This window comes from Narcine bancroftii, chromosome 7 (genome assembly GCF_036971445.1).
Source record: "Narcine bancroftii isolate sNarBan1 chromosome 7, sNarBan1.hap1, whole genome shotgun sequence".
NCBI lineage: Eukaryota > Metazoa > Chordata > Chondrichthyes > Torpediniformes > Narcinidae > Narcine > Narcine bancroftii.
In genome coordinates, this window is record NC_091475.1 from 4,736,171 (window position 1) to 4,762,117 (window position 25,947).

Consider the following 25,947-nt stretch of genomic DNA (forward strand, 5'->3'; position numbering starts at 1 on the left):
AAATTTAACTTCATTTACCTGCCAATGTAAGATTTGTAATGGCCTCTGCATAAATATATATGGTCATTGGATTGCTGAAGCAATAATTTGATCACCATGGAGCCGGGCAGTGAATAAAAGAAGCAGGCTTAGTGACATTGGTACCCATTTAGGTATGTGGGAGAAGATCTTATGATAACCCTGGAAAAATTATTAAGATGTGGCAATGTAATTGCATGCAGTTAAGTGTCGTTACAGTAATCGTTGCTCCAGAACACAGAAAAATGGGGGCCACAGCACATTTAAGGAGGGGCACAGACTGAAATCCTGGAATTCTTTTTGTTTTTTATGTAGACAGTAGGAGAGAGGTACAGAAGAAACCAACTAAACTTTTCTACTTCACAAGGAAGGGGGCTCATAAACATTTAGCAAACCTATGGGGTCCATGGCCAAAATAAGGATGAGAATGGCTGCTCCGGAAGGTATATTACATTATACTAGAGTCAAGTTTTGGAAATGGTGGATCATTGAGGAAACAGGAGATGGAAAATGTAATATCCTTTGTTCAAGTCTTGTGGGCATGATATTGATTTGGTTGGTCTAGTTGTATTATTCTTAACAGAAAATGTATTGGCAGGGATGGGGCATTGAGGGTTGGAAGAAATTATTAAGTATGCCTTGTGTACCTGATCCTTAGTTTAATTTTAAAATTATATTTTATCTAGATATAGTTTAATAAGTTCATTTTGGGTGTTCAGGGAAACAAAGACAACACATTAGCATTTTAAAAACACATGGTTCTTTGCAGCTGGTAGTTGCCTCCACATCATCAAATGCATTTACATTTTAAACACCATTGTCCACAGAAGCCAATTTTGAAAGATGGAATGGTTACTGATTGCAGTTGAAGAGAAGAGATGAAAGAATTTTTGTGATGGTTTTTGAGATAAGTGGAACCATGGATTGTTTGCTTGAGTAAAAGAAGCTATTTTGTTAGTAGATTCCAGACAGCCTGGAACCAGGCGAGAACCATCAAACAAAGTTAATGACTTTGATTCTGTCTGTCAGAAGACCCTAGATGTTTTAGCACAGAGGTGTCAAGAGACATTATGAACTTCAATGATAGAAATTATGTCATGTACCATGTGACGTGAGAGATTTGTGAGAAATATAATATCAAATTCAGACATTTTGAATCAGTTTACAGAAGTCAAGATCCTATGACACACACAGGAGTTGGAACCTTGTGAAAGACAGGGTTGAAATACAGTAACCAGTGCTGTTACATGTAATATAAGGAGAATACAGAAAATAAGTGGATTTCAAAAGGGAAGCACACTTTCCATGACTCTTAAGAAAACTGAAGAAGAAAATTTGACCTCCTGTAAAGACAGGTCTTGTGTTATCCTATTCACAGGAGATACAATAAAAGTGGCTTTTACATAAGTAAGACCACTTCTTGTTTATGCCCAGAAGATGGTCACTCCTGTTTGAAGAATAACTCTGGCTTGTAAGTTTAAAGAGATCTGATGTTTAAAAGCACTTTATAATTACTTCTGAACTGAAAAGTTAAGAGCTTCAAGCAAGAGTAAAATGATGCTAGTTTTAAAAATCAGAGTTTGTGACTTAAAGTAATGCGTGTGCGCGCATACACGTATGGTGGGGGTTTAAAGTTAGAGACAAGTAAGAAATGTTATCGTTTAATAAAACTATCATTTTAAATTTACCATTGTCTGGTGAATGTTTGCCATTGCTGTTCCTTTGTTAGTGTAAACAAAGTCTCTTTAGTCTCTAACAAAACTGAGAGGGTTGTTAGTTCGTGAAACTTGAAATCTAGCTAGTTATTATCTCTCATTAATGTGGTGCATATTTGTCTGATGCAATGACAGATTAGATCCTGCTGTTAGCTTCTTTAAGGGAGAAAATTGCCACTGAGCACTGGAATTATTAGAGAGCAGCCACTCCATGACCCTGTGGAAAATGGGAAGGAATTTTTGATAGAGCAGAATATGGCTCGGCCTAAAACCCTCTATTCCCAAAGATATGAACTGAGGCTGCTGTGATTTGCTAAATGGGTAGTGTTGCATCTGACTGTGAGGAAGTGGAACTAAATAAAAGGTGGGAGTTTAACAAACTTGGTGTTATTTCACTTTTCTTCTGCTGTGCTGCCTGAAGAGTTGAATTTCCATTCTGTGTATGGAATATGCATTTATGATAAGTGACTGGCTATGTGTGTTCCATTTGCATTAATGTTTTTAAACACTTTTATAATGGAAACAAGGAGTTGTGTTGTAGATGATTTCACCCCTCTTTCCCCTGATAGGTTAGATATCATCATACCTTTTGCCATATCATATATACTCCATATTTTAAGAAATGAAAAACTAAATTTCTTAAAAAGCTAGAGTCTTCTACCTGTGATGATGGGGAACAACATGGGAGAAAGCCAGGTGTGATCATCCTTGTTTCCTTGCCTTTGTGTGTACACTGAACTTGTTCTTAAAAAGGAATTATGTAAAGTTTAATTGAGTTCATCCCCTAATCATTCTAAAAAGGAAAGTATAAGGTACATTGGTCAGTAATTGCTCTTGAATTAGTTTTTAATTTTTTTGATACTTCTTTGCTCTAACTTTATATTTACATAATATTGTTTTTTTTAGTCTTCACCGTGCATGGTTCGAAAACAGGACAAGCCTCTTCCAGCTCCACCACCACCACTCAGAGAACCCCCTCTTCCACCTGAGAGACCACCACCGATCCCACCAGAAAACAGAGGTGCACGCTCTCTACATCATTCTGATGTTGCTTCTCTAAGGGACCAGCATACAATGCATGAAGCCTGGTGTCCCAGGGATGCACAGGCTTGTCCCACATCAACGGATTGCAGGCCAGGATGCGATCGATCTCCTAAATCTGGCCACACACCACCTGCTAATTCGATTACCGGAATGAGCCGGCAATTTACAGATTCAGTATTTTCACGCAAACCTGGCAGGCGCCAAGAAGCAACATACGATCTTACAAAGGTAAGATATAAAATAGAGGCGTTTTCACATCAAGTGATTGATCAGTGGTGTTTTTTTTTATTAATGGAAAGCTCAAGCTGGATGTAACATACTTCTAAGCAGTAAACTACTGCTGCCCAAGTTCAAGACATAAAATTATTAGAATGGATGATATGCATATAATAATGAATCTAATTTGGATCAATGCAACATAAGCCTATTATTTATAAATTAATCTAAGAGATGTGGTGAAGCATATATTCAGGTATCAAAAGTATTATTGTCACATACAGATGGAGTGTAGCTACAAGAAAAATAATAAAGCCACATCTGGAAGTGGGAAGGAGGATTATATACCAGAGAATATAATCTTTTTCGTAATAAATAACTTCTAATGCATCATTAGGTAATGGAGTTCATTCTTGACACTGCATGTTAGGAAGGATGAATTGGCTTTTGTAGGCGCAGTGCCTTTTTGCCAGAGAAATGCGTAGGCCTGAAGCATTATGGGAACCCTTTGTTCCATCATAAAATTTCAAGAGTTCATCAGTTGCAATGATTCTGTTCTTTGGAGGATTTGGCTGGAAAACGATAGAGAAGCCATTTCCTCTGCTGGGGAGTATGGAACGAAGGGACATAAAATTAAATTCTGACCATACAGGGTAAATGCAAGGGAGAATTTCTTTACTTGAAATTTCCAATTCTCTCCCTCTAAAAGCTAGTGCAATTGTGATGAGAGGAAATTTAAAATTAATACATTTCTGTTGGGGCTATTGAGTATTACATAAACAAGACAAACCCATTCTAACTGAATGATTTCAATGGGTTACTTCTCCTATGGGTAGTATGTTGATTTTTTAAATTACTCTAGTGTTTTGAATATAATTGAAGCTGGTGCCAAGTTTGAACAAATTTGTGCAGATAGTTTGCAATAGTAAATCTACAGTAGGCACATTGAGCTGAAAAGAATAGACTTGGAGTATAAATAATTGATTCGATGACTTGACTGCATGAGAAGGACGGAGTACTCTCAACACCAGTTGGTTGTGGGTTAGCATAAATGTCTCTAACATGTCAATGTTTGTGAAAGTCAAAAAATTAGATGTGAATTTATTCATCTTTTTTTAAAAAAAGAACCAACTTTCTTATCATGCATTTATTTGGTGAATTAATAAAAACAGGTTTTGCAATTAGTAGCAAGATGGTCATACTTGGCAAACACCATTTTATCTTTCTGTTACAGGGTCTGAGAGAGCATCTTATGGAGTAGTCAAAACTAGACCCAACATTAGACTATAGCCTGCTGAATAGTGGTTAAATCTTGGTGATAATTTTTGGATTTCTTTTTTTTCTATATTCAGAATTCCCACAGTTCACTGTTGTGCTAAAGATAGACTAATGTAATCTTGCAACTCTTGCTATCAGTGTGTTTTGAGCATGTTAGAATAGACATTTATGAAGTTATGTTCACCCATTTTTAATTAACTTTCTGGATGTAGACACTTTCCTGAACTGCTGCAGCCTTTCTGGGGAAGGTAATCCCATAATGGTGTTGGAAACATGTGTTTCTTTTTTTTTGTGTATGCCTCTTTTCATGAGTACAGTTTATTGCCTACCGTTAAGTAGAAATTCTGCCTGGCCCATAGAGAAAAGAATTTTGGGGTTCTATATGATGTCAATAAATCTGAACTTAAACTATGAACTTTGAAAGAGTTCTGGGATTTGGATCCAGTAACAATGAAGGGATAATGTATTTTGTAAATCAGGATGATGTGTGATTTGGAGTGGAAACCGCAGAAGGGCCAAGTGCTGGGTAATGAAATAAATACTGGCCAGTGCCTACAAGTTGGCTTGGATGAGTTAGGCTCAACGTCCTACTTACATGCTGTATGATTCTTTGAAATTGTACACACAACTTGGGTAACAATAGATCTGTGCCAACGTCCTACAGCAAATTCATCTACGGTTTTGGTCGTGATTTTCAAGCATTCATGGCGGTGTGATCTCTTTATTCAGGGTTTGGTTATGCACATTAGCTACACTTTGCCAATTTGCCACGTGTGACACTCCTTATGGCACCACTTATCAACTGGAACTCCCTTCCTGTGGCTTTCTCCACCACACCATTTCTCCAGCACTCAGTTGGACATCATGATGGTAGAGCTGAATACGCAGAAAATTTTGGACTGGTTATGTCCAGCATCTGAATGGCTCTCTCAACCTACATCTTACCAAAAATAAATATAGTAAAACCCCTGGTGCCCATCCCCTATGGGGATTGGTATATACTGCATAAGTAAGTTTTCCATTTGCTTGAGATTCACTCTTACAATGCCTAACTAATACACCAGCATTAAGAATAAAACAGTTGAAAAGACAAAAGGCAATGCAAAATCTAATTTGAAAAATGAACAATAATTATTGGAGTCCTTAGTTATATAAAGTTTACTTTAATCGGGTAATTTCCATAATTCACAAAATTTGTATTTGAACCCCAGTTGCTGGCACTGTGAAAAGCAACCTTACCACCCCTCCCCCACAATTACAGATGAAGCTTTACTAATCAACAATAATGTGCTAATAAAGATGAAGACTGTTGATAAGCAGGGATAAAGAGATGCTTTAAGAGAGTCACCCCCAACAGCGAGTGGCATCAACCAGCTTTTAATCCTGGGCGACACCATTTTATTCAAACACAACTTTATTCAAGCAGTTGCTACGAGCAAAGCTCGACCAAGGCCCTCTGCTGGCTGATTATTTTCTCTCATCTTCACCAAAGGTTTATATGTTACTTCAGAGAACATTTACAACTTTAAACTTTTATTTAGATTCTTATTAATTCTATTTATTTATTTTCCTCTTTTTTCAGGTAACGGGTTTTACTGTACAAGGCTTTATTTGCAAAATACTGAGCGATTTGATCCATCGGCATATTGGAACTGAATTGTTTCTCATATTTTGCATTTAAATATAATCAGCTGCACAGAAACATTGCAAAACTAAGTTTCTGAACCTGTGAGTTGGTTGGAGATTCCCTTTCACACATTTCAGATCTTGCACTTGTTAACATTATTTCAGTTTTCTTTTGCTTTTGCTTTTTTCAGATTCCTAAATAAAAATAAGCATTTTGAATTTGGGCTGCAGTCCTCCAATATGTGGAATTCTCGGAATAAATCAAAAAGATATTGTTGCAGTCAAATATTTTTTTTACAGGGCCTAAAAAATGTATTTTAAATTGCTGCTTTTTTTTTGTCATTTGTCAATTTAATGTTTGATTTTGGTGTGTATATTTCATTGGCTTTGCTTCTTGATTTCAACAAAGTGAATTCTTGCAAGGCAAACATTTTGTCTGGCTGTTTAACTGCAGCAGGAGCAGGAATGACCCGTGAAAAGCTGCCTCCCGGGCAAAATGGAAATTCTGGATGAAAATGGAGGCGAGGAACAGCCGATAGCTGCGGCAGGGCCTAAATGCCATTACCTGCTACAAAATCAAATCTGGTGAAGTAGCAGATGGCAAACCTTCTCTCCCAGAGGCGTTCAATGCCTTCTATGCCTGATTTGACGAAAATGACAGAGAAGAACCACCAGAACCATCCCTCTGCATCCCCATGTCAGCTGATGATCCCACGCTGTCCGTATTTGACAATCCGGCCCAGTCGGAGTACCCGGCCGAGTATTAAAAATCTGTGCTGACCAACTTACCAATATATTCACAGATATCTTCAACATCTCACTCCATCAGGGTGTGGTACCCAGCTGTTTCAAACAGGTGCCAACCATGCCCGTGCCCAAGAAGAGTGTAGCAACCTGCCTTCGTGATTATTGACGAGAAGCACTTACATCAACAGTGATGAAGTGTTTTGAAAGGCTGGTGTTGAAGCAGATCAGCGCCCTTCTGAGCAGTGACATGGATACGTTCCTATTTGCCTATCACAGCAACAGGTCTATGGCGGATGCCATCTCACTGGCTCTACCCAAAGCCCTGGAGCACCTGGACAGTAAATATGCTTTCATCAAGATGATCTCTATTGACTACAGTTCAGCATTTAACAAGATCATTCTCTCAAAACTGATCAACAAACTCCAAGACCTGGAACCTGTGTAATTGGATCATGGTTTTCCTCACCTCCAGACCACAATCAGTGTGGATTGGTAAGAACATCTATAAAATCTCCACCAGTACCGGAGCACTACAGGGCTGTGTTCTTAGCCCCTTGCTCTACTCACTTCGTACCTACGACTGTGTGGCTCAGTTCAATAATAACATATACAAATTTGCCAACGATACCATGGTATGGGGTTGTATGAAGAATGAAGAGTCAACATAAAGGAAAGTAAGGAGCTGATTGTTGATTTCAGGAAGGGATCATTGATCATTGGGGAATCAGAAGTGGAGAGGGTGAGCAAATTTAAGTTCTTGAGAGTCACTATATCAGAGGATCTTTCCTGCACTGAACACATTGTCAAAAATGCACGTCAATGCCTCTACTTCCTCAGGAGTTTCTGGAGGTTTGGTATGATACCACAAACCCTGGCAAATTTCTACAGATGTGTGGTGGAAAGTATGCTGACCGGCTGCATCATGGGGATACCAGTGTCCCTGAGCATAAAGCCCCAGGACACCACAGGCGAAGCTCTCTCCACTATCAAGAACATCTACAGGGAACACTGCCGTCGGAGAAGGCAGCAATCACACCGGATCCACACCACCCAGCACACGCTCTGTCCTCATTGCTACCATCAGGAAAGAGGTCTAGGTGCCATAAGACTTGCACCACTAGGTTCAGGATCAGCTGCTACCCCTCCACCATCAGACTCCTCAATAACAAACTTAATCAGAGATTCATTTAAGGAGACTTGTGCACTTTATTGATTTATTTTATTTTGTGCAGTCAATTTGTTTACATTTGTTATGTTTACAGTTCTTTGTTTACATGCGTGGTGTACAGTTCTTTTTTTGCACTACCAAATAAGTGGTAATTCTGCTTCGCCCACCAGCGAAAGAATCTCAGGGTTGTATGTGATGTCATGTATGTACTCTGACAATAAATCTGAAATCTTACCGCTACTGTTAAGGATTAAATCTCTGCTGATACAAGGCATCTGTTATTGAAAATCAAGGTGAAAAGAATATATTACTATTATTATGTAGCCTGCAATGAAACTTCACGCTTTGTCACCTGAAACCTATCATTTTCAAAGCATTTTTGATCAAATGCTTGCTGCACAATTGTGATTCCAAAATCAGCTGACAACAATAAAATTACTATCTTCATGTGGCTGAATGTGTTGTTTGGCATCTTTAAAATAAACCAATGAATCCCCAAACCTAACTAATCCTCCTTTTACATATCATCTTTGCACAGAGTCGATAAAAACGATCTCTATCCAACCTCGCACATTTGTGTTGCTGTAATTCTTTGTTCACCCAGTATATCATAGGGGAAGGGGAAAGGTTGGTTGGAGGGCATGAAGGGGAGGAATCCAACGAAAACAGTGCTTTGAACTGCCCTGATGAAGAAGAAACAAGAGTGATAAATGATCACATTTCTGATTGAAAATGTGATTCTCAGTCTATTGCCAGTGATTGAACTGATTGCCTCTTCAGTGGTGCTCTTCACTTGGTTCTTTTCCTCCTACCGAAGGGTTTGGATAAGATTGTTTAAGAGCTTGTTTTTGGTGGCAATGAAAAAGCGAATGATTAATTAAGTCGAGTGAGAGTGGAAACTGTAACACAAAGGAATCTGGAGTCCCAAGTATGTGAAATGGAATACAAGTAATTAGGAAGTAATTATTACAAGTAATAATGGAATTGCAACTGTTACTGCAATGATTTGGAATATAAAAGCAAAAAGGTTTAATGTAACTACAGCCCCCATCTGCAATATTGCTTAGCTTTGGTCGCCATATTCATGAATAATATACAGTAAAACCTGATATTGTGTGCTGGACTGGCAGATTTTACAGATCTATTTTGGCTCAGACTCAACACTATTTAGATATTACACAGTTATTATAATTTTACCAGTGAAGTATCAGTAAATTTCAAGGGATTGTGATAAACAGGGTCCTGGTGAATTTGAAGGGAACTTGGGATCCATCAACTGGTGAGCCAGATACTGAACCATTGAGATCTCCGACAGATCGTGGATTGTTGGAAAAAAAGTTTACTGTACTTGGACTGGAGGCATGTTGAGAAAGTTCACCAGATTAAAATTCCTTGATGAACAAGATATCGCATGAAGAAATGTTGAGTAGATTGAAGTTGGAATGAGAGGTAATCTTCCTGAAAGAAGAAATCTCGTGAGAGGGATGATGGAGTAGATGCTGAGAGAATATTTCATCTAGTGGGGTTATCCAGAACTGCAAGGCATAGTTTCAGTGGATCAGGCGGCCTATTTAAAACCGATGTGAGGCATTATTTTCTTTTGAGTGCTGCAATGTTTTATAATTAGATATTCTCAGAGTTCAGGAGGCATAATATATTCAAGATGGAAATTTTCAGACATTCAAACTACAAGTTAGTCAAGGAGTATGAAAAGAGAATGGAAAAGTGGTGCTGAGGCCAAGATTCAATCATTCATGATCTCGAGGGGCTGATTTACCTAGTTCTGGATGTTTCTATTTTTTTCCATAGAAACAAGCTTCAACTTGATTCATTTGATTTAATTCTTTGTTCCCGTTAATAAGACATGGTTTCAATTAAATGACAGTCAAGTAAACACATAGGCTGCCAATTCAGTGGAGTACTGAGACGACATTGGAATTCTGCCTTCTTATCTGACATTATACCACATCCCCGCCTGCATAATGTCGCTCGATGATAAAGAGCTACAACAGGAATTCTCAAGATGTCCTGAGAATATCTATCGACAATCTATACCAAGATTCATCTTTTTTGTTGTGGAATTTTGCTGGGTAAAAATTTGCCAAATTTGATTAACCTTGATTGCTTTTGTTAAAAAAAATTCTAAAATTGCTCTTGCTTGACTTAAAAATTTAATGTAGTATGAGCAGAATGAAGTTTGCTTTCGAACTGGCTATCCAATTAAACAACTTAATAGAACCACTGATGAACAAAATGATACCTGAATCATGTAATTATCTCCTTCAGTCCTGAAGTGAAATACATATCTGAATTTGTAATATAACTTTAGCATTGACACAACATGGAAAAATATTGACAATTTTCTGATTTGTAGTATTGAAACATTTAAATGTAGAGTAACTGTTTTGTCTCTTGAATTTAACTTGTCCTTGACCCATAAGATCTCCATTTAAGTTCTGTATTTAAAACCTGGGGAAAATCCCAATGCACAATTGTTCCCAAAGTAAATTCTTATTAGACTCGTTGCAGAGTGTGGGGGAATTTCCCCACCCTCTCAACTCGGCCAAGTTCAGTTTTCGTATTTTTGTCATGCCAAATGCATGAATTGGTAAGCTTCAAAGGATAGAAAATTTATATTCTTCATCCCACAATGCTTCATGATATTCCTGTTTAAATTTTCATTGCTGCTGGTGAGATGGAATTATTGCACTCAAAACGTTTGTTCCTAAACATGGTAGGGATTCAAATATAGTAGTGCTTTCAATTGATAGTCAATGAGGGGAAAAGGGTTGTATAATGGAATGGAAAAATATTGGTCTGATATATGGAGCAGTCTTTATTGCAGATCTATTCTGGCCCAGCCCTCTTTTCTCTTGCCTGCTCCTTAGAATTGTACAGAATTCAAATTGAGGTACATGCAGTCCCCAGGTTCCATTCTTAAGTCTGTTTTTAAGTCAAACACGTAGCTAACGTACATACGATTCTTATTTAGTGTCAGTCAGTATGTAGTATATATTTTGCCTTTCTATGTATATAAAACTACTGGAGTCAATTTCTTGAATTAGGCACACTCAACACAGTGATCCGACTTAAAATGGCGGATGGCATTCTCCTTACTCGAGCCGACGGACCGGAAGCCGTTCGTAATTTCGAGTTGTTCGTAACCTGGGGACTGCCTGTATTTTATTACATTCTCCTTTTACCTCCACATGTAAATTATGAAAGTCTGTAGACTGTAAAAGTAAAAACACAAAATACTGGAGAAGCTCAGTAGGTCAATGTCCTTTATGTTGCAAAGGTAAAAGTATAGAACCAAAGATTTGGGCTGAAACATCGGTTCTGTACTTTTACCGTTGCTACATAAAGGACATTGTTGACCTGCTGAGCTTCTCCAGCATTTTGTGTTTTAACTTTTACCTCCACATTGATTCATATTGGACTCTTTCCATCTTGACATTTTAACTCAGATGGGTTAATGACCAATAACCATTTAAAGCCCACTACAGAAGCTGCAGAGGACTGTAAACTTGGCCAGTGCCATCATGTGCATTGATCTTCACTCCATTAGGGACATCTTTTGAGGTGGTGTCTCAAGAAAGCAGCCTCTATTATCAAGGAGACTCATTACTCAGGACATGCCCTTTTCTCACCGCTACCTACCATCAGGAAGAATGTATACAGGAGCCTGAAGATGCACACCCAACATTACGAAAACAACTTTTTTCCCCTCTGCCATCAGATTTCTGAATGGACAATGAACCTATAGACACTGCCTCACCTTTTTTTTTCTGTTCCCTCTAATTATTTATTTATAAATCTTACATTTACTGGACTGTAATTTATAGAATTCTTGCACCTGTAACACACAGTACAGGTACAGGAGCTGCAAGACAACAAATTCTGTGTCACATGTTCATGACAATAAACCTGTGTCTGATTCTTTACATAGTGAAAAGAACCTGGGGTACCAGTACACTCAGGTAGATAAAATGTTGAATGAATAAGTGCGGGAAAAAAAAATCTGTCAATGTATTCAAATAAGACTAGTTTGGTGAGTTAGCTTGACTAGGATCAGAGATTGGAAAAGACATGCAAAAAATGCAAGGCCATTAACTTATTGACGATCAGCCTGCTATGTCACTGCAGGCTTGTGTTTGGTCAACTTGCAATTGAGGTTCTGACTGACTCTTTGCAAAAGAGTACCTAGGATAATGCAGAAAAGATGAAAATAGGAAAGTGGATATTGGCCACTTGAAATGAAATTAATGATCGTTTGCCTTAGCTTAACATACTAATCTGTTCGAAAAGGCAGCCAAAGGAGGCAACCTACTGCTTGCTACTAGAAGTGAAACATTCACCTGTGCCTGTCTGGCCATCGTCAATTATGAGTTGCTTGTTCCTTTGGCGTGAGGTTACTTCATGATTCAGTAAACCACACTATTTTACAGCCATATATGAGTGATCTTTATGAAGATAGAATGATAATATTGAATTTCCAAAAGGATAGAATAGTAACGTGATTGTTGGTTCAGAAGAGCTGACAAACTTAGTCATTCAATGAAATGAGGTGGCAAGCAAGCAAGTGTTTAGTGAAGAATGATTGTAGCCTGGAACTTTCAAGTGGAAAGATATTGCTTGTGTAATAATTTTTGAATCAGAATTTATTGCATGAACACGCCACGAGATTTGTTGATTTGTGGCGCGTCACGGTGCAAACATTCATAAGAACCACCTTACAAATAAACAAAAATAGTGCAACAGAAGGTCAAAGTAAGGCAGTGTCTGTGGTTTATTATTCATTCAGGAATCTGATGGCAGATGGAAATAAACCGTCCTTGTGCTGCTGAGCGCTCGTCTTCAGGCTCCTGTACCTTTTTCCCAATTGTCGCATGTCCTGGGTGGTGGGGGACTTTGAGGATAGAGGCTGCTTTCTTAAGACTCCGCCTCTTTTAGATATCCTCGACGGAGTGAAGACTGGTGCCTGTAATGTCGCAGGCTGAGTTAACTACCCTCTAGAGTTTATTCTTGTCCTGAACATTGGCACCTCCATGCCAGAGAGTGATGCAACCAGCCAGAATACTCTCCACAGTCCACCTGTAGATGTTTTCAAGAGTCTTCAGTGACATACCAAATCTCCTCAAACTCCTGTCAAAGTATAGCCACTGGAAAGCCTTCTTCGTGATTGCATCGACATGGAGGCTCCAGGTCAGATCATTTGATCTGATGGGAGTTGGGATGCCCAGTAGAGAAGTGGCATTCCTGAAAGAGCTATCCATCCTGAGCAAAGAAGGTTCAATTTAAAATCCCTCATGAGAGGGGTGCATGTATTAAAAATGAAAAATGTGAGAAACTGGTATTGCAGAAATATATCTCTCTCCCCCACCCCCAAATCCCTGGTTGACAGAGGGACATTGATAAAGCAGTGTATATGATCTGCTTGTCAACAATTGAATCTGCTAGAAACTTAGATAAAGGAGACCCACCAACCACACTGCCCCCCCCCTCCACCCTCGTCTGCCACCTGACCACAACAAATCCCTTTGCAATTCAGATTCTGAAAGAGAAAGGGGGGAGTGATGTTTTAATGATCAATAAAATTTCATAGACAGGAAAGTCAACAGGACAATGTCCTTAAAACAAACAGTATTTGAATAAAAATTTATATTGGAGTCTTAAAGCTTTGTACGAACATGCTAAGATTACTGAGACTTCAAGATGCCACATTTTTTTGAGAGATTTAACTGGCATGGCAGTTAATTTAAAAAGTCTAGGGATAATTTGTTGATAGTTTTTAAGCTAATGGGTGGAATTGATGACACAGCTAGAGAGAGAGAAATTTTTTTTTCCCCCATTAGTTGCAAGATATAGGACAAAAGGCAAGAGTGAGACAAGACTTTAAGACCTGGAGTTTGGTTTGTGATGTGAGTTGATCATTTAAACTTTGATATCTTTAGATAACAGATCTGTGACCCAATTCTAAAAGTAGGCATTTAAAATTGGATCGTTAGTAACTGTGATGTTGATAGTACAGCTTGAAAGACTGAATTGCCTCCTGTTCTTCTGCAGCTGAATACTAATTTCTGGAGAAGTTAAAATCTAATATTCAATTATTTTACTGGCAGATTGTGTGACTTTACAGAAATAAATGATAATCATAGCTTTGCTTTTGTAGGCAACCACCAATGGACTTCTGCGAACTGATGAATATGATGTCCCACCTCCACGACAGTCTCCACCACTACCAACTCCTACAGCATTTTCCAACTGCACAAAGTAAGTTTTTTTTTGTGAAAAGTAGCAAAATTATTTCATCAGGCTCACTAATAACAGGAGTTGTAATGCTTTTTGGGCCTTACACATCATTAAATCATGGAAATTATTATTTACGAAAAGAATGAAATGTTACTCAAGTCATCTTTCTCAATCTTAAATGGTCCTACCGGGTCAAAGATGATTTGCTTCTATTTCAGTTGTGTGAACTTTGAGGTTACTGATGATATGTGGAAACCACAAATGTAATTAGGACCTCAATGCTGCTATTTTCTTTGCCATACTAAGTGTTAAGTAACATAATTGTTCATTCCATGGACTATCCTGCAGAAACTGAGGTTACTGATCCCAGGGCATCAGCTGAAATCTACTGGACCAAAAAATTTGAATATTTATTTGTTAGTTAATAAATCTGAAAAGCTATCAGATAACTGTCTAAAAACCCATCATGGGTTAATTTGTAAATGCCTTTCCAGTAATTAGGGAAGCTCAGCAAGTACTACATTGGTAGCAGCTATCACAATAAGAAAAACAATTGTTTCAGGCTCCCAAATATTTAGTACTAATTCTTAATAACTAAAGTATTTTTCTCTGCTAAATTAATTGCAACACGAGTTGCTCTTAAGTTTAGAAACTTGAGCTTGATCATTTGGAGATTAGCTGCTGCCATTATAGTTCTGATTGTGCAATTCTATCCGTGTCCAGGAAGGACAAAAATTAGTCAGTGGCGTCTTTCTGGAAAGCTATGTCAAAGGAGGCAAATTAAGTTTGAAGGGCATAATTTTGAAGCAGTCTCTAAGTCTTCACTGTGCAGCTTGGTTACTTTTTGTGGAGGGCTGAAAAGCAAATATTATGTGAGGAAGCACGATTCTTCCTGAATTACTTTCTGGGGAAAAACAAGATGAATTCCTAAACATGAAAGTGCATGGGGGAGTCAACAGATTATAAATTGAACTATGTTCACAGTTTACTTTGCAAACAATATTAACAAATATAGATATTAATAAACTTGTTCAGCACCTAACTATGCAGATGTTATTCTTCTAGGCCTTTGTTTACCTGAGGAAATAGTGTGGAGGATTATTCTTGAGTTTTATTTTGCTATGATGAAGGCATGTTTGATCGAGTTTTATGCAATGAAAGATGGAGAATAGACTGATGGTATAATTTCTTGATAGGATTTGTTTTTAAGAAAAATGTGCAGAACTGACCAATTTCCCATATTTATTGCAAATCCATGTCATAGCTGTACTGGAACAACTTGCATGTTATAAAGTAATTTTCAAAGACCAATGCTTTGTTTTCCAGTAATCAAGAAAAATTACTGCCTCAGCAGAAATAAAGTGAAACACAAGAAAAACTGGTTTTGTGGCTTGTTATTTTACCCCCCACAATAAAACATATGCAGGAAATATCTGTCTTCAATCTACAAGAGCCATGCAAAAAGATGATATAAATCTCTTTAATAGTCATGTCAATTTTTCTTTGTTTCCCCTCTCAAATCCAGTTTGGCAGATTCATGTTGAAGAAGATAGGCAGATAAGCAATTTGCTTCAGGGCCCTGTTACTGCTTAATATTTCTGAACTCTGGATGACAAAGACAGCTGGAGATGGTTTATCCTTGGACCTTTCTTCTTTTCATTCCCCACCCCAAAGTCAAAGTTTAAGGAATACAAAATGTGGAAAAATAGTTTTCTATCAATCTCTTGATGGCTCCATCACACTTTTGGAAGCCCATGTTGGAGTGTGGAGTTAATTTATAACAAAATATTGAGCTTTTATATAAAACATTGTTTTAAATATGCTTTACAGTGTGAATTTGTCCTGCCTAGGCTGAGGAATGGTCTTCTGCTCTATTAATATTGTACTGTTGATTCTGGAATAAATCCTGTCAGTACCATGCATCTCATTCATTTTTGTAACAACTGTCTAGTAGTTTTTTTTTAAATTAGAATATTTGGAAAGCTTTTTTTAAATCAGTATTCCATATCCCATTTCCACTGATCACTGAAATCCTACCAATTGCGGTTTCAGCTCGATTAAAATTTGGTGGTGATGGGGGGTGGGGGGGGGGGTGAAATTTAAAGCTGAATTGTTTTATTTATATGCGTTTTCCTTTTATAGATATGCCCACCCATTCACAAATTTACAGACAAGCTCTGAAAAATCAAGAATACTTAATGAAGACGATGAAGATGAATACAAGGTTCCTTCTTCGTATCCTTTGTCAATATCTGCACAATCCCCTCATTTACAAACTGTGAAACCTTGGCTATCAAGGTAAGGTTGTCCTGATGTTATTTATTTCATTATTGAGTAAACGTGATTTCTGATTTTGTAGAGTATAAAACAATAATCATTTGTATATTTAGCACTTCAAGGAAAACTGTAGATTCCATCAAAAGATCTTGATCAAGGCTTGACGAGGGGTTCCAATCCAAAAAGTCAATCATTCTTTTTCTCCCACTTCTGCTTGACTGGCTCAGTTCCTCCAGTAGATATATTTTTTGCTCATTATTAAGTAAGATGGGCAGTTGTGGCCCAATATAGAACTTCCTATTCAATCTCCTGCTCAGCCAATTTTCTAACCAAGCCAATAATTTGCCTTAAATTTGATAAATTTTGGCTTCTGCTATGATGCTTGCATGTTGAGCATTGTTGCTGAAGTTCTCCTTCAATCATCAACTCTTTTATTTAATGTTACCAGTTTTGAATGAAAGGTAATGAATTTAAAGATAATTATGTTGAAGATGAATAATTTAACACGTTTTCTTATCCTTAGAGCTGAATGTCATTTTGATTTTTTTTAAAAGTAACACCTCCAATTAACTTTAACGTGCAAATTACAAAGTGATTAACTTTAGCTCTGCAATGTTTTTGGCAATACTAATCGCCTCTTGCCCTTTTTTTTGCAACCAGCCCAGATAACAAATGCATTTAGATTTGATTTTTTTTTTCTTTTGACTGTTTAATGTTAAATTTTGAATCAATTAACATTTTTAAAATGCCTGAAGCTTACATATGCAAGACTTGGGAATTGCAGATGAAGTAGAAAGTTTTTACATGCAATTTCTTTCAAGAGTTTTCTGATGGGATGTCATTAGTTTATGCACCAGGAGAAGGGACAAAGTGGCAGAAACGTGAGCAACGCAGATCAGAGCCACCAGAAAGATGCTTGGGTGTCACTAATGTTAAGTGGGAGCAGATGACATTTGTTTTGCATTTGATGATGTAGATACAATGGGTATGACCAATGCAAAAGAAAAGTCTAGATGATCGCACAAACTTCATTGGCCAAGATTGAGTGGGATAGCTGCTGGAAATCAAAGGATAAATGAAAGACTGGTCCAAAGCAATGTATACTCCTGGAATGTGGGTGGTACTGGGAACATTACTGGGGGTTCTAAGCTGAAAAGGTAACATTCTGAAGCCAAGGTGTGGAAGATGTTTATATCCAAGGGTCAGATAATGCAAGAAAAGATTAAAGAAGATTCTAATGCCTATCTTTCATATTACTTGCTGCACTTCAGATTGAGAGAACTTGGTTCACAAAAGAAACAACGAAATGACGGCTTAGCAGTTTAATTCATAATCAGAACAATGGAAGATCCAATGGATTATGATCCAATGGATTATGTTTCTGGACATTATGCTGAGTTCTAGTACAAAAGGACTACAGGTGGTGTTCTGGTGGAGGAGGAGTCCGAGTTCCATGTCTGAAAAATAGATTCCTATTAAAGGAGAAAGGAGAAAAGGATGCATTGTCTTGGAATTGAAAAAGAAGGAAAAATAGATGCTTCATAGAAAGATTTATGAGCAAGAAAATGTAAAATACTCCAAAGTTGAGACTTGCTTTTGAGTCCATGATATTTTGTGGTGTGCCAAATACCTAGAACACATTTATTTGTTCTAGATATTGGAAGATTTTAAGACATCCAGAAGCCTGATCAGAGAGATTTTTGAAATGCAACCTGCAGAAGAGACAGTAATGTTATAATGTTATGGAAATATTTTTTTTAAAATGGAACAATTATTGTAATGTTAAGCAGAGCTTACAGTGAAGATTTAATTAGTCAAAGACCATGAAATGGAATAAATTTAACTCATTTACTCTTGCCTCTACACAATCTTGTGCTCCCTCATCCAGTCCCTTCCCATCTCTATCTCAGACACTACTGCTCTCCTTCCTTGAAGAATTTCAATTCTCTGCAGCCCACCTCCTTGCCTTCACCTTGAATGTGAAATCTATTCCACATCATTTAGCTTTTCTTCCTATAGATACTTCATGATCTGCTGAGTTTCTCTACTGCTTTAGTATGTTGCACTACAGTCCCAGCATCTGCAGACTTGGTTTTGGTCCAAACTAATCCACTGTGTCCTCCTCTAATGGACGAGACAAAATGCAAATTAGGTGACTACTTCACTGAAAAACACCTGTGCTCTGTTTGCGGGTCTATGTTCGAACTTCCTGTAGCCCACTCATCCTTACAGAAGTGTCTGTCCTTTGCCTCATCCGTTGTCTGGGTGAGGCCAAACATATTTCTCCTGGACAAGCTTAAACCTAACGCATGAATATTGAATTTTTCTAATTTTGGTCAATGCCTATCTTTTTCTTCTCCTGTACTTTTATCTCAAACTTTCCCCACCTTCCACCTGTCTTTCCACCTCCCAAACGTTGTGTCCTATACTCTTATCACATGGAGGCTCCATATGCGTAATATCACCCCTTTTTACTTTAGTCTTCATTAAGGGTCCCAACCCAAAATGTTCACTGACCTTTTCTGCCCCTGGATGTTGCCTAAGCTGCAGAGTTCCTCTAGTTACTTATTGTTTTCTGAATAAATTTATATGTTTAAATTTACAACCAATATTATACTCTTTTGAACAATTAAAGATATCATTTTAAATAGTATTATTCAGATTTCCAAAGGACAATGGAGACAGTGGTCCCTTCAAATCGATGTCAGTTCTCAGAGAAAGCAATCACACTCACCACTGCTCCCCGATGCCCCCACCTCCCTAGTTTCCGTATAACCTCTTCTTTTATGTTCATTAGCTCCCTGCTTACTTTCCTTCCCCGGTCCTCTTCCAGTTTTCTACCAGCCATCCATCCACATAGGGGTAATTTACAGGAACTGATGAACCTACCAACCAGCACACCTCTGGCAAAAGGGATGGTTGTCGACTTCAGGGGGACCACTCTCCACTAATCATTGTCGGCTACATCTTTGAGGTCATCAAGAGTATCAAGTTCCTTGGAGTGCACTTGGCGAAGAATCTCACCTGGTCCCTTAATACCAGCTCCATAGCCAAGAAGGCCGAGCAGCAACTCCTCTTCCTGCAAAGACTGAGGAAAGTTCATCTCCCACCCTCCATCCTCACTACATTCTACAGAGGATGTATTAAGAGCATCCTATGCAACTGCATCTCCGCCAGGTTTGGAAGCTGTACGTCCTCGGACCACACAACCCTGCAGAGGATAGTGAAGTCAGTGGAAAAGATCATTGGGAGCCTTTTGCCTAGCATGAAGGACATCTACAACACTCGATGCAGGCGAAAGGCAATAAACATTGTGAAAGACTCCACACACCCCTTGCATAAACTGTTCTCCCTTCTGTCACCTGGTAGGAGGTAGTGTAGCACTCAGGTCGTTACCTGCATATTGGGCAACAGTTTTTTCCCCCAAGCCATCAGGCTCCTGAATTCCCAGGACAGATGGGGACAGTGAACCATAGACTGTTACTGAATATGTCTTAATATTTTAATATTTCAATGTGTTTAACTTCTAACATATTTATTTAAATATGCTCTGTGGTCCTGGAGAAATGTTATCTCATCTTTACTGTGCAAACATGATATAAACGATAAATAAAGATGACTTGATGTGTTAGCACCCAGGGGAAAATGCAGGTGGTCATCGAATATGCAGACTCCACACAGATAGCACCAGACATCAAAATTAAACCCAGATGGATCTGTGAGACAGCTGGGTTCACTAACATCGCCATCTATCGTTGGGGGCTGGTGGCAGTTGTCGTGGGGGGGGAGCAGGGCGGTGGGATCAGTGTGGGGACTGATTACAGGCTTTTGGGAGACTCTCATGGAGGCCCACGGTCGGTCTCTGTGCCATTAATTACGGTAAATGGCAGCATGCTTAGCAGAGCACAACACTATGACAGCATCAGCGCCCTGTTTTTGTATGTGGCACTTTCTGTTTGGAGTTTGTATATTCTCTCCATGTCTGTGTGGGTTTCCTCTGGGTGCTCAAGTTTCCTCTCACCCTTCAAAAACATCTGGGGGTGGGTGCGTTGAAGGTGATTGGCTTATTTGGGGGCATGGGCTCGTGAGCAGGAAGGGCCTGTAACCATGTTGGATGTCTAATTTTTAAAAATTGGAAAGTATAATAATAGCATATAAATATATAATTTAAAGTAACTATTTCGAATTCTCTAATTTTAAAAATTTTGTTAATTTTTTGTAGCGTGTTTGAAAATGGGCAATGCGCCAATGGAACTCACAGTAGCACATCCGAAGCAAAGAAAGCCAAAGCATTGGAAATAGGTAAAAATACATTTAATTTTATTTCATAGAATTATTTTGAAAAAATTACTGAGCAAGAAATAATCGCAACAGCAGTAAGTTTAGAAAAGAAAGTACAACCGGCTTTTACGGAGCATAATTTCATGCATTTGATGCCATTGATGGAAATGGAATTCTGAAACTAGCAGCAGTGAATTGTTAATTATTTATAAATGTCCTTCTATTCCAATATATGAAGCGTATACTGGAGAAACTTTACAGGTCAAACAGTGTACTTTATACAGCAAAGATACATAACCAATGTTTCAGGCTTGAGCCTTGATAAAGGGCTCAAGGACGCATGCCATAGATGATCTGTGGTAAGGAAGGGATGACTTAAGGTGGAAAGAAAAAGGTTGAGAACCACTGGTTAACAAATTAATGTATGCACATTGTTTAGAGGAGAAAGAAATTGTAAAGGAATCCAAGGAAATTAATTCAAGATGGGCTGTTGCATTGAAAAATGAACATTGAAATTGTATTATAAATGAAATTAATATATTTCCAGATGATATCTTTGAGACGCCAATTGTTCCAGCTCCCTTACCGCCAGCTCGACTTTCACCAAGAGAAAACCAAAAACCAAGTTGCTCCTCTCTAAACAGAACACCTTCTGATTATGATCTATTGGTTCCTCCAGCAGGTACTTCTTTAGATCAAGAATCACAGATAATTAAATAATATTTTGAACATTTGTTCAGAAATATACTTGTGAAATATAAATTGTATTTGAGGCTATATTTGACTGAAAGGCAATTTTTAGTCATAGTGATTTCTTTTTATGATTTATGAAGATTTATGTTCTCTATTTTGTTCACTTAAATATTTTCTTTCTCAGTGGATGATGATTCATTTCACAGCCTACTGCCTCCACCCCATCCTCCTATACATGCCAGCCTCTTGGATGTCCTCTAATCCTCCAGGCAAGGTTTGAGGCAGGAAAGTCAGATTTTCATCTTTGAATGAATCACTCCATTAATTAAATGTCACAGTGGATACTTCCTCTTCTACTGGAACTTTTTCATCAAGATTTTGACTTACCTTAATCTCTTCTCTATGTTAGATTTGCTTTTTCCCTGTCTGGAATGACTGGCAAAGATTTCCAATAAAATAACTGAATCTTCAGAGCTCAAAGCAACAGTTCAGCAACTGGAGGCACAAACTGAAAAGTTGACTTTCTCATTAGATGATGAGGTTTATTGCCTCAAATGCCCTTTTCCCAAAATAAAGGAAAATGTCCCAGATTTTTAATTCTCTTACACTGAGCCATCCACAGATAACAGTTGAAGCTAAATTACGTGTAGAGTTTACTGGAGTTCATGAAAATAAATCCTGGTGCATGATGCAATGATTGGCCAGGTAGAATTGCTGGGAAGCATTGCTTACAAGCAGGAACTTGCTAAAAAAGCTTTCACGAGCTGTGTTAAAATGAACGTGGATTGTTCTATTAAATAAAGGAATAACATTCAAACATATAGGTTTCAGAATCAATCACAGACTTGGGATCAGGAGCTGAAATTTATTGAATATTTTTACAATTTAATTTTTCTCACCATTTTGTTGGGAATTTTTGGACACCTTCTGACCCAATATTAGTACCAATTTCTAGGTGCAATTCATTTTGTTCTTTAGTAGTCATGTGTGGACTATTTCTGTGACTGGAAACATTTCTGTTTCCCTTATTCAGTTACCAAATTAATGTTTTGCTGTTTTCTTTGCTCAACTTTCTGGAGCACCAAGAAATTTTAAACAATTACATTATTTTACCAAATTTCTTGTCAGGAATAAGCAGGATGCTGAAAAATGATTTGTAAGTCATCTTTGTAAAATGTGTGCAAGGACTTGAGATTTGCCGTGGTGAAATATGTATTTTAGTAATTTTCATGGCAAGATTGCGGGAAGTGACCTCTACTGAGTATCTAGTTGTGATGCGGATAAAAATAAAACAGTAAATGCTGGAAACACTCAGCAAGTCGGCCAGCATCTGTTGAAGCAGTGAAGTGTTCGTTATTCAGATGGACCCCGATGAAAGAAAAATCGACTGTTTCTCTTTTTCTAGTTGCTGCCAGACCTGTCCATTTTCTGTTTTGTTTCAGATTTCCAGCATATTTTAAAAAATTTAAGCATGAATTTAAACCTCAGAAATAAATGAGCAATATCTTATTTGGCTCAATTTAGAGATTTAAGAGTGTTTAATTGGATGCTGCCCTGTAACGTTGTGTAGCTTGCTATTACTGACTGTTGGAAAGTTAGCAATATAGCTATCAAGGACACTTTTCCCATCGTTAGCTTCATTTCATAGTCATTGTTTTCTCAGCTATTGAATAGAATAATATACACGTACTGACTAAACATCAATATTTTAAAGACAGAGGAAATATATTAATGCAATAATTATTTGACAATTATTTAATAATTAGTTTCAAAAGATGTAGTGATGTGAAACTATAATATTTCTGTCATTTTGTAGGATATACCAAGATTTTATTGTTCTGAAATTACACAGAAAATGTGATATTGTGCAAAATTTCCTTTTGCCTATCATAAGGCAGACAGAAATTGCCCAGTGCCCAAATACTGCCAGAGAAAGGGAAGTAAAAGAGAGTCCCCCCCCTCCCCAAGGGTCATTGAATGTCCGTGGCTTTGCCTCCAGTGCTCCTGCAGCCTTCAGTCCAAACCATCAGCAACCCTAGCTCCAGATGCACACCTTTGACACAATCAGGAAGCCTCCAGCACCCTCTCGCATCCCAGATCCAGTATCTGGCACCACTTCAGCCAGTCTCCAGCAGTCCACAGCCTAGTGGGTGTCCTTTGAATGTAGTCACCAGCAGCCCACGGCCTATGTGGGTACCTTGCCTCGAGTTGCCAACAGCTCGCCTCCTGTGTATTCTTCAGCCTCAGTGAACATAGAGAGCATAGAACACTACAGCGTAGAACAGGCACTTTAGCCGTCAATGCTGTGCCAACCCATATATTCCTTAAAAAAAAAGTACTAAACCCTCCCTACCTCCATTTTTCCTCCATTCATGTGCCTGTCTAAGAATTTCTTAAATGCCCCTAATGTTTCAGCCTCCACCACCATATGTGGCAAGGTATTCCAGACACCCACAACTTTCTGCATTTTAAAAAAAAAGCTTACCTTCGATGTCTCTCCTAAACTTCCCTCCCTTTCTTTGGTTTTTGCTCTTCCTGCCCTGGGATAAAGGGCAATGGCTACAACCCAATATTTCCTGCACCATTCCAAAATCTCCCTGCTTATCTGTTCCTCTGTGTCCCGAGGGCTATTTGGGGACTATAGACTACCCCCTAGCACAGTGATAACTCCCTTCCTATCTATCACTTCCATCCATCCCGACTCAGTAGACACTCGCTCTGCAGCATGTTCCCTTTCTTTAGCCATGATATTATCCTTGACCAGTAATGCTTCTCCTCTCCCATTTCCCCCCCCACTCCCTTCCTTAACTCTCATCCTGTTCCTTTTAAAACACCTAAATCCTGGTACCTGCATCAGCCAACCCTGCCCTTCCTCCAGCCAAGTTTCTGTAATGGCCACAACATAGTTGCATGTATTGGTCAATCCCTTTTGTTCCTCATATTTCTAGCGTTGTAATAGACACATTCCAACCCCTCTAACTAGCATCATTTATGTTTTGACCTTCTGTCCTAATCTCTGCACTCACATTCTGATTCCCTCCCCTCTGCCAAACTAGTTTAAACCTTCCCCAACAGCTCAAGCAAAGCTGCCAGTTCAGGTGTAGCCCGTCCTTTTTTTGTACAGGTCAGTTCTTCCCCAGAAGAGATTCCAATGATCCAGAAATCTGAACCCCTGCCCCCTGCACCAACTCTTCAGCCACACATTCATCCGCCACATCTTCCTATTTCTATCCACACTGGTGTGTGGCACAACCAGCAACCCTGAGATGACCACCCTTGAGGTCCTGGTTTTTAAACTTCTTTCCTAATTCCTATATTCCTTCTTCAGGACTTTGTCCCTACTCCTATCTATGGCATTGATCCCATGTGGCCACGACTTTCAGCTGCTCAACCTCCCCCTCCCAGAATGCCATGAACTCGATCAGAGATGTCCCTGACCCTGGCACCTGGGAGGCCACCCAGAAGTCTCAATCTCGTTTACGAAACCTCCTATCTGCTCTCCTAACCAACGAGTCCTCATTTACCATAGCTCTCCTCTTCTCCCCACTTCCCTTCTGCGTCTGAGACATGACCACCATGGCTTGTCCCTGGAAGATTGTCCCCCATAAAAGTATCCAAAACAGTATACTTGTTGTTGAGGGGAATGGCCATAGGAGTGCTCTGAATTGTTTTCCTATTCTCCTTCCATCTTTTAACAGTCACTCAGTTACCTGTCTTTTAGGGGTAACTATCTCCCTGAAGCTCCTCTCTATCACTGCCTCTGCCTCCTGAATGATCTGGGGTACATCCAGCTCCAGCTCCCTGACTCAGTCTTCCAGGAGCTGCAGCTGGATGCACTTCTTGCAGGTGTAGTCATTAAGGACAATTGTGCTGTCCCGTATCCTGCAATCAGAGCGTTATACTGCCCTAGCTGCTGTCTTCATGAACTCTTCCTAATTTAAATTCAAAGATCTTACTTGAATCGAGCTTATCCTCAGCCTCTGCTTGCTGAAGCCTCGTGAGCCAAAGTCTCCTTCTCCACTCACTGTTCCACCGCTGTGGTCATCATCCCATAGGTTGTCTTCTCTACTTCTCCTTCTCAAAAGGTGGGTTGATCTCCCTGTTTTGTTTTGATGCCTTGGACTAGTCCTTCGCTTCCCCAAGTCGCTGCCGATCATAGGTGCCACCGTCTTGGGCCAGACCCTGCAGTCACGGGATTTTAATATAAACCACCGTCAGTACCCTTAATGGGCTTCTTAAAGCCTGTACAGAACCAACAGCAGTCGGACCAGGCAGTTGGACCCTGTGGGGGGGCGCTGTGACTTCACCCTCCGCAGGTCTGCACCGCCATTATTTTTGTATTGAATTTATGAAAATATACCTATTTTAATGAGATATTTCCAGAAATTGATCTCAGTCCAGAAAGATCAAAAATAGAGGTTTGCTTGAAATTGGGTCTCTGGTATCTTCTATAAAATGGTTCAGAATTTCAGTCACATGAGCCTTTTGCTTCTGAGCCCACATTACCACTTTGTATTGCCTCAGGCCAACAGATGAGGAAAACAAACATGATTATTTTGTAGGGCCAACTTCCATGAAAGGTGAGGCTGCCAAACATTTAAAACAATTGCATTTATTACTCGGCCCTTTCAA

General features: G+C 38.8%; 1 protein-coding gene across 3 annotated transcripts in view; it reads left to right on the forward strand.

Annotated features, from left to right (window-relative positions):
- cblb (Cbl proto-oncogene B, E3 ubiquitin protein ligase) overlaps window positions 1-25,947 on the forward strand; it is a 126,390-nt gene that overhangs the window by 92,467 nt on the left and 7,976 nt on the right. For all 3 annotated transcript variants that reach the window (XM_069888593.1, XM_069888594.1, XM_069888595.1), the window contains 5 exons: window positions 2,640-3,005; window positions 13,985-14,085; window positions 16,207-16,362; window positions 20,564-20,643; window positions 21,170-21,304. In XM_069888593.1, the coding sequence (XP_069744694.1) occupies window positions 2,640-3,005; window positions 13,985-14,085; window positions 16,207-16,362; window positions 20,564-20,643; window positions 21,170-21,304 (838 nt within the window). The remainder of the gene's footprint in view (window positions 1-2,639; window positions 3,006-13,984; window positions 14,086-16,206; window positions 16,363-20,563; window positions 20,644-21,169; window positions 21,305-25,947) is intronic.